General features: G+C 35.4%; 1 protein-coding gene across 1 annotated transcript; it reads right to left on the minus strand.

Moving 5' to 3' along the window:
- Positions 1-5,108: 5,108 nt before the first annotated feature.
- Positions 5,109-10,511, minus strand: KASI (3-ketoacyl-acyl carrier protein synthase I). Its single transcript, XM_078591118.1, has 8 exons — positions 9,932-10,511; positions 8,380-8,811; positions 7,497-7,670; positions 7,128-7,241; positions 6,937-7,038; positions 5,919-5,985; positions 5,395-5,555; positions 5,109-5,274 (listed from the first exon to the last, which is right to left on the minus strand). Exons 1-7 carry the CDS (start codon positions 10,376-10,378, stop codon positions 5,488-5,490), a joined length of 1,404 nt encoding a protein of 467 aa, XP_078447244.1. The 5' UTR covers positions 10,379-10,511; the 3' UTR covers positions 5,109-5,274; positions 5,395-5,487.
- Positions 10,512-11,054: the final 543 nt, after the last annotated feature.

The following is an 11,054-nucleotide window of genomic DNA, read 5'->3' on the forward strand; positions in this document are numbered from 1 at the left end:
GATGAAGAAAGGTCAGCATCCAAAGCATAAGATGATGAACATTTCGTATCATAATCAACATCATCTAGAATCAACTAAGAAAATATCTTCACAATATTTCTCAGGATACTTCATTAACATAGCCATGTTGATATCTACTTTTTTGTTTCCAACTTTCCATTCAACTACTCCCTTTTTCCAACCAGTGTTTGCCCTAGCAGTAGCTAAGAAATACCTAAAATTATAGAAGCCTTTCTAAGGTCTTTGGTTATGTTGATGCCAGCTACAATAAAATCTTAAGAAAAATGAAATTTTCTATTTTCACAAAGCCATCTTCCTACAATGGTGCCTAATTCAACCACCTGCTAGGTCAAGTTCTAAGAAAAGTATTTACACCTGTTTCTGAATCAATTAGTGATTTTCAGAAACTCATTCTTCATATTTCACACTCGATTCAAGGATCTCCTGAATCCCAATTTTTTTTCAAGAATATTTTAAAAATAGAAATAGTATTTTCTGAAAATTGAATTATTTTTTATGCTCTACTACGCACACACAGATTTTTATAGATTTTAAAATATGGGGGAATATGTTGTGCTTCTTTGGTCAAAGAAATTTTAATTGTTAATTGCTTTAATATTACAATATTTTTATCATTAGCCTCTGGTTTAATTATTAGACATGTTATTCCTATTATATCCATTATCCCTAAATTTCAAATAATTTTCACCCTCAAGTCTATTCGTTCTGGATATTTCAATAGCCATGACTTGTTTGTGCAAAGGACAATCAACTGTCACATGATTAACACTAGAGAAATGGTGGCATAGTGAAATATCTAACTGATGCTTGCAGGAAAGGTATTAACTACCTCGGGGAGGTAGTTGATATCTACACACGCGCGTAGGAAATATCTCTACCTTCTCGGGTGAGATGAATCATGAAATTTCATCTTATGTAACCATGAAGTTAAATGAGAAAACTTGTTTAAAAAACTGGTCAATTCGTAAATCGGGTTCAACTACACTTTAGGATTCGTTTTCCCCATGCTTCACCAAGGATTCATCGGGTTCTCTGTTGAATTCCCGTATAGCTCTCCTTTATCCATATGTGTTTCCAATGAATTATGCTTTTGATAATGCAATATCCATTTAATTCCTAGAATAAAAAAATTATATATAATGGCATAAGCCAACTTCGAGCATTGTCAGTAAGATTGAATAGAAATAACATCATTTTCACTACCTCATTAGTAACATTTCCAAAATGAATGTTTTGGAAAATTGGAGTGAATTCTTATTAATATTTATCTGTCTCATCTTGTGATGAACCATAAAAATTCAAAATACATTGAATCATATGAATATCGATTTAAAATTTTGATACTTCATCAATTGGAGCAAACCGATAATCAGGCAAGTAAATTGGCTTGTAGGTGATGAATGCGATTCATTTCCACACGGAATGGAGATTAGGGTTCCGATGCTCGTCGAAATGGTGATTCGAGAGGGATCAGGAGATATGTTTAAAATATGAAACACAGATGTGATAATAACTCGTTAATAAGGATAAGATGAGTAAACGTAGGAATCACAACTATTGGGATGAGAACTTAGTGAGTGAGAATGGAGTAAGATGGATGAGATGGAGAGGGAGTGATGCTGGATATAGAGGATTAAATTAGAAAATAAGGTGATGAAAAGAGTATCTTAGGGTTTATGATATTGACGATGATCAGAAGATGAGATGTGATAGAGATGATGTGAGGGGATGTCCTGGTGATTTTAGAATGAAATGCAAAGACAATATAATGTTAGATCTAATAAATAGGAGTGATGGAGATCAATCAAAGGAAACAGGACTGACCATAGGTGCTTGTGTTCCGCTAGGATCACGTCAATTTGCTGATGCAAGCAAGTGTATCTTCTTCTATATTGATCAGCTCCTAGCACTCAGGACAAAAAGGGACTCTTGATGGATCTTAGAAACATCACTGTCTTTCAATTAGGCTCTCAAAAAAGGAAGCAAGTTCAAAGATATTTTTACAAATATGTCAGGAACTCATATTATATATCCCACAATAAACATGGATACAAAAGAGAACAATGAAGCTGCCCTTAAATTTTCAGTTTCATAGGCCTTTTGGATCATCAGATATCGAGCACTGAATTTGGACAATTCAGGACAATTCCTGACCATTAGTTTAATGTAAATATTTATCTCTCCTCGTCCTTGCTGCCACCATCATGTCACATCTAAGATTTACTCTTCAAATTTAAATAATATTTTTAATTGTTGGACAAGATGCCTCCACATCAGTCCAGATCCACGATCTATAGAGCAGCATATGTACATGTGATGAAAATACTAAAAACGTAATTTATTTAATAATAATGAGCATGCGATGTGGCACCATGTCCACATGTTATGCAAATAAAACACCTACACAGGTGCCATGTATAAATGCGGATTTGCATGTTTTGGTACATGGTCAATAATACAACTTTTGACCTTAAAGAAGGTAAAAAATCATTACTTAATAAATGTAATATTCCAACTATCTCCAGCTTCGCATTATAGTTATTGTGATTTAAATTCTTTGATTTTTCATTGGGCCACATAATTCCTTGCAATTAAAAACATAATAAGGCATTCATCAATGATTGGACATTATAGCATCCAAATTTGTGATGTCATGAGTCATGACATTCTGTTTTCAATGATAGGCTGAAGGATTGAATCAAATGGCAACATGTGGCTGGCAAACTATTGAACCTAAAAAACCTTTATTATTTCTCAAATAAATTTAAATATAAGTAGAAAAATATAAAATAATATATTCCCTGATGTATAAAAATTATATCCTCGTGAGTTTAAAATGAAAAAAATTAAGAAAATCATCAATGGCTCAAAAGTTGATTTCTTGCAGAATAAGACGTTAGAAATCCTAAAAAATAACTAAATTTCAAAAACGTATTCTAAAGGTAAATTTAATTTGTTAGGCTTGATAACATGCATCCATAATCGAATTGATACAAATAAAAATGTTAATATGTTCATATTTACCTACTGAAAATGTGTGTTATCAATGTTTCGGCACAAAAAGAAACAACTAAAATTGTTCTAACTGCATAAAATTCCATACGTGGAATTTTTTAGGGTAACTTTATTCCTCAACTCTATCCATCCATAGGACCTGAAATAGTTCTAGAAAAATATAAACTTATTCGGAGACTTCCAAAGTTTCATAATATTTCATTTAAAAATATGACCCTGAAAAGTTTCATAAAAATATATTATGCCTTATAAATTTTGTATTCTTTATGAATATGATACTGAAAAATTATTTTAAAACACCTAAAATCCATAAAAAACTAGAATATCATTCACAAAATACATTTAATCAATATAAGCTGGATAACACTTATATATAATAATTTTAATGAAAATAAACATATAAATTCATAACACTAATCTAATAATTAACTGCTCATCAGGGATATGAATAGTGACAAGGCAGATGAACAAGGAGATAAGAGACACGGAAAAAGAAAATATGCTCTATGGGACTAAGATAGGAGAAAATGAGAGGTACAGATAGATATGAAGATAGATGAAGAGATATATTTAGAGGTAAATGGAGTTGGATATAGATAATGGTAGAGAGATTTAGATGTAGATCGCAATGGAGATGGCCATTCACTTGTAGATATGAGATGGAAATGGGCGTAGAGATAAACATAAAGATGTATATTGAATTATTTATACAAAAAGTAGAGACGTAAACGAATAACGAGACAAGGAAAAATTGAGATTGATTGAGTTAGAGATGGAGGTAGATATGGAGATGGACACTAAAACAGAGATATAGATAGTCATAAGGATAAAGACATATTTTTATAGAGCTAGAGACATGTTCATACAGGGATAAAGATACCTCTATAAATAGTTAAAAATGAACACAGATATTGAGATGGATAGTGCACAGATATATAGATATATCTAAGAAAATGGAATTGAATAAATTGAAAAAAGATATTGAATTGGATACACAGCCATATGGTAGCAAATTAATTCAGGAGTGAGACATTGAGAGTTACGTAGTGAAGAAATAAATTTTTGGGCATGACCATAAGAGAGGGACACATTGAGTAGATAGAGAAAAACACAATACAAATATGCATAAATTTAATGCAAGAAAAAGATATATGAAATGTAATTAGCTAATAGCTACTAACTAGGAATTATATATATAATAAAAAATGAAATCAATTGACATGATAGAGCTGAGAAACAAAATGTTCAGGAAAAAGGGACAGAAATTATATTAAACTAAGAGACAAAAGGAACAAAGAGAAACATATATTATTATTTTATTGATTTATTGAGACAGTGGTTAGAAACAATGGAATATATGATTCAATGTAAATAAAATATTACAGACTAACACGACGTACCAGATGAATAAATAAACAGAACCAAAAAAGGCAAAAACATCTTCAATCACATTAACTTGATACAGCAAGCCAACCAACATAAAAAATGCATTTATGACCATTCATATCATTTAGAATTTTTTCCTAAGAGTAATTTTTTTCAATGCATTTAGAATTTTTTTTCCTAACTAGTTTCTACAAGCATTTATTTGTGATGTTATTGATACTAATCCAAATCATTATTTTTGAAATATGATATTATTATATTATTTTTTTAAACAAGTGACAAAAGTTGGGGTTGAGGATGGTGAATTCCTCATAGCTAACCAAATATCTACTTTGCCCAATATACAGAAATAAATTTCTGTAATTTCTTCAAAGATAGATTTATTTGATTTAAGATTTCCCTAGACCCAATCTTCCATTTCTTCAGTGCAATTGCATACAGTTTTTTCAACATGAAAAAATGCACCAGGACATTAAATGTACACACAATAGAATCATCCCTTATTGCATTCTTTTACATCGAAAACTCGTGTCCAGATAATCTGTTTACTCTGCATCCTGCATTATCCCTCTAGATATTTATAGACAGGCTGATACATAGATCAATCAATAGATGGATGGATATAAAGATAAATTGGATTACTAAATATAAATAAAATATAAAAACAAGCTCTAACAACCCAAATCTTCAGTGCAATATTCGGGTCAATAGATAATAATAGATATGTAGAGAGACAAACTACAAGCTAATATCTTTCTACCACATTCAAGACAAGGCCAAAATGACACAAATATTTAAATTTTACCAAGTACCAACTGCAACTCCCCGCCAGCATGGATTAGGACATAAATCCTGATTCAAAGAGAATAATAAATCTTATAAATGGAAAATTATGGAGTAAATATGGTTCTTTAAAAGGACGTTGAAGATGAAATATTAAAAATAGTGATAATTTCTGAGAGCCTCCCTCACCTTTCATCTTCTTCCATCAGCCGCATAACAGAAAGTCAGTTAAAGTCAAATCATCTCAGGGGAGAGCGGTGGGTCCCGGCGTTTTGGATTCATTTAGGGTTTGAAAGGGGCGAAAACCACGACCGAGTTATGCCCTCCGAAACCAAAGGAGTTGGAGATCGCTGCAGATCAGAAGAACAAGATAATGCGCATCAGTTCAGGCTCTAAAATTTATTAAATTTATTAAAATGTTGTAAAATAGATCGATAAATATGACAGTAACTAAAAATCCTGTTTTTATTAATGTTAATGATTACAGTGCTTCAGGATTCATGTTTCAGTTTCTAGTTTGACGTGTAAAATTTAGAGTTTGAAAGTCTTCACATATAAAAATATGGAAACTCTGACAATGAAATAGATGAACTGAGAAGAGTACATTGAGATATGAGAAAAATTAATCAGGAGGGTTTGAGTTTTTTTTGTTTGAATGTCGTGATTAAGATATAACATCAAAAGTAAAAAATTATGAAGGCCATTTTACTCACCAACGTTCACCTCATGCTGCTGTTTCGTATTTGCAACGGTATCAAACTCAACAGCCGGTTCTGGGTTCTGGAAACAAACACCACGAAATTTGTAGATGATTAAAAAGTGGAAGAAAATATCAAATGCAATGATCTGATCATTTGATTATTTCTCAGTAGCAGCAGAAAAGATACAACTCTGTAAAACTCTCGTCAACTGCGGTCCTCATCTGGCAAGTAACTGATACCATGTCCAACCCCTCCGGCGGTATATATCGTTTTACCTACTAGGGGTATTTTGGTCATTTCTTTATTTCTCTTTAAATAAAGAGAAATAAATAGAGAAATGAAGTAGCATTGGTTCCTCTATCCGTCCATTTCAGTTCTCTGGGATCCCCTGGTCCGGCGATCATGTCTCCCTCACAGCTTTCCCTCTGGATTGATCCCTCCATATTGATATGGGATAGAAACAAAATGACACTTTTTATGTCTTCATATTTACAGAGTCTGGGAAGCCACGAAATTACAGGATAGTTCTAGAATTAGAACTTTCTAGATAATTAGAGCTAATGGGCTTAATTCGTACAGGCCCACTATAGAATAATAAGAGAGAGAAATATGGGAGAGAGAGAGAGAGAAAAGAGAGAACTTCCGCTGACACATATCAATGATGTTGACCAGGCATCACCATCTGGATGGTGTCATTGCACTTGGGACGATGCCGATGACATGGTCATTGATGAAATTGAAGATGTTCATGGTATTTCATCATCGATTGATGACTCGGAATCCCTCCCTTCCATGATAGAAATTTGTTGGTTCCTATCAGTAATGAGTCTTAGAACTAAAACTACGCAAATTTATTCTGTTCAATCTCAAACTTGGAGGGCTTAATCGCAGCAGAAAGAAATTCTTAGCACAATTCCTACTAAGCCCAGTTCGGTGTTTACCAATAAAATCTTTAAATATGTCCTATTGCAGTTGAAATAAACCAGTAAATACGGCGTTTTGAATCTTCAGATAATGAAGGAAAACTTACAAACTGGTTTATACTAGGATGGAGCCATCCGGTTGTGATGGCCTTAACCGTAGCAATGGCCTCCAAGCCACCAGCAGCTCCCAGGCAATGTCCGATCATGGACTGAAGAACAATAAAAAGTCAAAGAGGGAGGTATAAAATGACAGAAATACCCCTAGAGGAATTGTATCAGAATCTGGCGGATGGATCACCTTAGTGGCGTTGATCTTGATTTCAGACTTGTTTTTGAAGACCTTTTTAATGGCGTTGATCTCAGCCAAGTCACCCGCCAAAGTGGAAGTTGCATGCGCATTTATATAGTTAACCTGTTGTCATTTGCATAACTCTCAGAACATCAAAAAGCTTATTGTTTATGAGAAAATTTGAAAAGGCCATCGGCCCAAGGAAATCTATTTGCGCTAAAAAAGATCATAATAACTTAAGTTTGGTTAGAAGTGAATAAAAGGAACTAAAAGAAAGTACCTCCTCTGAGCGCAAAGAAATAATAGTAAATAAAAAAAAATAATCAAAATAAAATAATAAATTTAATAAAATTAAAAACTAAAAGGAGAAAAAAATACCTCCTCTGGGGCTACCCCAGCATCTTCGAGGCTTTTCTCAATACAAGTTGAGACCCCAAGTCCATCAGCTCTGGGATCAGTCATGTGATAAGCGTCACAGTTGACAGCGCCACCCAAGTACTCGGCAATGATTGGTGCACCACGTTTCATCGCATGTTCCAAGCTTTCCATAACCTGTACATTAGAAAAAGGTTGATTATAATTACTGTTATACTTAGATGGGGAGGAGATAGCGAAAATGAGAGAAGAGACGTTGGAGATGGTATAAGGGAGAGAAATGACAAACTCGAATAACACTAGATTTTCTACCTTTCTATAGTGATAGGAACCCAAAGAAAGAGAAATTACAATAATCCTCTCCTTAAAATTTTCAAATAAGGGAAAAACTCACACGCCAAAACCTCCATGTAATCTAAACTAGCTCCAATAAACAAATATTCAAACTTGGACTTTGATCTAAGGGATAGTTTGGACAATTCAGCCCCATTAGAGCATTTAAGTTATTCTCCTCTAGTTCATTATAAATACATGTATTTATCGATGACCTTTGGTCAAGTTTTTTAAGCCTCAGATTCGGTTTCCATTAGCGAAAAAACATCAAGTTAGATCTAGAGAAACTGAGAGTTATTGGATGATTTCCACTATAAGGCATACCAGATTAAAAACAAATACGCTGAAAAATAGGGAAGGCAAATTTTTATTTCTTTGAGAGAGAAAATTATGAAAGATCGTGAACATAAAAGAACAGACATCTCTTCACAACTTGAGCAACAAAGACTTAAAGGCTTGGCATTAAATTATAGGCTGATTACTACCAAAAAAATCAAATTAAAAATTAGCAAGCTAATAAATAGGGAAGGCTTCCAGATTAACATAAACTCACCAAAATACCAGCTCCCTCACCCATCACAAAGCCATCCCTCTCCTTGTCCCACGGCCTGGAAGCAGTCTTCGGGTCATCATTTCTCTGGGAAAGCGCTCTACATGCCACAAATCCTCCCAAACCAATTGGAATAATTGCGGCTTCTGTTCCACCAGCCAGCATTATATCAGCCTCGCCTCGTCTTATGTGGTTCGCAGCCGCATAAAAACAATAGTTTGATGTCGCACATGCAGTTGAAATTGAATAGTTTGCTCCCATAAAACCGATGTCCATTGCTAGGAGTGCAGAGCCCATGTTTGTGATTGCATATGGAATGAAAAAAGGAGTGATTTTTCTGTGCCCCTTTTCAATAAGAGCCTGGACCCCGTCAGAAAAGACAGTGAGCCCACCCATGCCAGTCCCCACAAGTACACCAGCACGCACCTTGTCAATCTGAAATATGGATATGTCAGATGACAAGTTTGCACCAAGATCGAGTAAAGAAGAAATTTATTTGTTGATACATAGCTTGTTATTATAAGACACGAAATCAAGACACTGTATTCATACCATGATCGGATTGATTTAAGATATGTGATAGAACATTTATCTTGAATGAAAGATGAAAGGCGGAAAATAATACAGGGTTTTCATTCATGGTCAATTGAACATTGCATGTGCCCCAAGATAAATAAAAAGAAAATATGTTTGCCAAGATGGGGTTAATTACGATTATTTTAGAGCCCCTTTTAAGAGGTGATCGTATTACAGGAGCTGAAATAAAGACAATATATCCACATCTCACTCGAATTATTTTGTGATACATCAAAACATCATCATTCAGAGTCGACATTTGTGCGCATATGAGATCAATATATGAAATAAAGAGAAAATCATCATCGTATTTTTTGTCAGGCAACCATAAATGGAAGTTTAACCAATGAGCATTACAATTCACAACAGAAACCAGAAAATACTACCCCCTCAGATAAAAACAATCATGGTAGACGCAAAAAATACGAGAAAATGCACCTCTAAAAGAAAATGGATGGAATGTTAATTAAAATTTAAAACTTTCCACTGTTTTTCCTTCCGATCATGATAATCAGACAACTTCAACCGGAAGAACTACTCCCCTAGAGACAACAATCATGGTAGAACCAAAAAAACCCGACATGCAAACATCAAACATGATTTTAAGAAGTTTGATTTTAAGAAGGATGGAATGCAACAACTGGATCACATCAGCGGAGGGAAGAAGATTCAAAAGGATGAGGTTTATCTGGAAACATTTACCACCCCTCTCAAGAGAAAAAAAATCATGGAAGAAGCAAAAAATCCGACATGCAAACAGACAGTGAATTACTGTATGGGTAACAGTTGAAAAGAGAAAATGCAATTCTCAAAGAAAATGGATAGAAGTCAAGAAATTAAAAAAAAAAATTACCACTGTTTTTACTTTCAATCATAGAAATCAGACAACTTCAATCGGAAGAATCACTCTCCTAGAGGCAACAATCATGGTAAAACAAAAAAAAAGTCGGAATATGCAAACAGCAAACATGATAATCACCTTTTCCAAGCTAGGACTTCCCAGAGGCAGCCCGGCATCCTCCAACGCCTTCTTCCCACTAACAATACAATAACGGAGGCAGTCATCAAGCCTGCGGTCGTTCTTCGGATCAATGTACCCTTCAGACGAGAACCCCTGGATCTGCCCCGCGAATCTGGTGGGAAACTTGGACGCATCAAACCGATCGATCGGCTTAATCCCGCTCTCCCCGTTCAAAAGCCGCTCGTAGTAGCTGTCCACATCGTTCCCGAACACCGACACCAGCCCCATTCCCGTGATCACCACGCGCTTCTTCGGATCGGTCTCTCTCTTCGGTGCCGACACCGCCGACGCCATGATCAAGGATCTAGGGCTAGAAACCGGCCGGGCGCGGGCCGACCTCTGCCCAGGCCTCAGACCGTTCGTTCTGGGGATCTGGAGCGAGCATGGCGCCTGAGAAGCCTGCATTCTGGACGAGGGGGAGCTTAGAGGTCGAGCTTCGGTCGTTAATGGCGGAAATTTCTAGAGAGAGAAAGAGAGGAGGAAGAGAGAGAATGGCGGAGAGTTCGAAGCTGGCAACCCAATCTGGAATTCTGGATTGGAGAAGATCAAATAACGGTCCCGAGGAAGAAGACGAGTGAGTGCGGTCACTCGCCTGAGGCCGGTGACCGGACCGCATTTTATGAATTAAATAAAATAGAGATAATTTTCGTAAATTAGTATTTATTACCTATTTTCGTCTGGTAATTTTTGCCATGTAAAAGGGAAAAAAGTGATAGCTTCGCGTGCTGACAAGGCACGTAGCGGTTACGATGAATGAGGCGTGAGTTTACGAACGTTTAGAAGCAAAGTTAAGGTTATCGAATAATGTTCAGAATGAAGCAGCGGCCAATGACCGTAACCATAATGGAAGAGTAAGTAACTATGGACAATTAACAATTAGCGTATCTTTTCATCCGGTAATTTTTGCCATGTAAAAGGGAAAAAAGTGATAGCTTCACGTGTTGACAAGGCACGTAGTGGTTATGATGAATGAGGCGCAAGTTTGCGAACGTTTAGAAGCAGAGTTAACGTTATCGAATAATTTTCAGAATGAAGCAGCGGCCAATGACCGTAACCATAATGGAAGAGCAAGTAACTATGG

The sequence above is a fragment of the Wolffia australiana genome, chromosome 20 (genome assembly GCF_029677425.1).
Source record: "Wolffia australiana isolate 7733 chromosome 20, ASM2967742v1".
NCBI classification, from domain to species: Eukaryota; Viridiplantae; Streptophyta; class Magnoliopsida; order Alismatales; family Araceae; genus Wolffia; species Wolffia australiana.

Bases quoted from the DNA above. Each gene is read 5' to 3' on its own strand.
- KASI (XM_078591118.1), bottom strand. From the start codon at position 10,378: ATGCAGGCTTCTCAGGCGCCATGCTCGCTCCAGATCCCCAGAACGAAC. The intron at 7,039-7,127 runs GTGATCCATCCG...ATTGTTCTTCAG, and splicing joins TCAAGATCAACGCCACTAAG to TCCATGATCGGACATTGCCT. The intron at 5,556-5,918 runs GTGAGTAAAATG...TCTGATCTGCAG, and splicing joins GCAGCATGAGGTGAACGTTG to CGATCTCCAACTCCTTTGGT.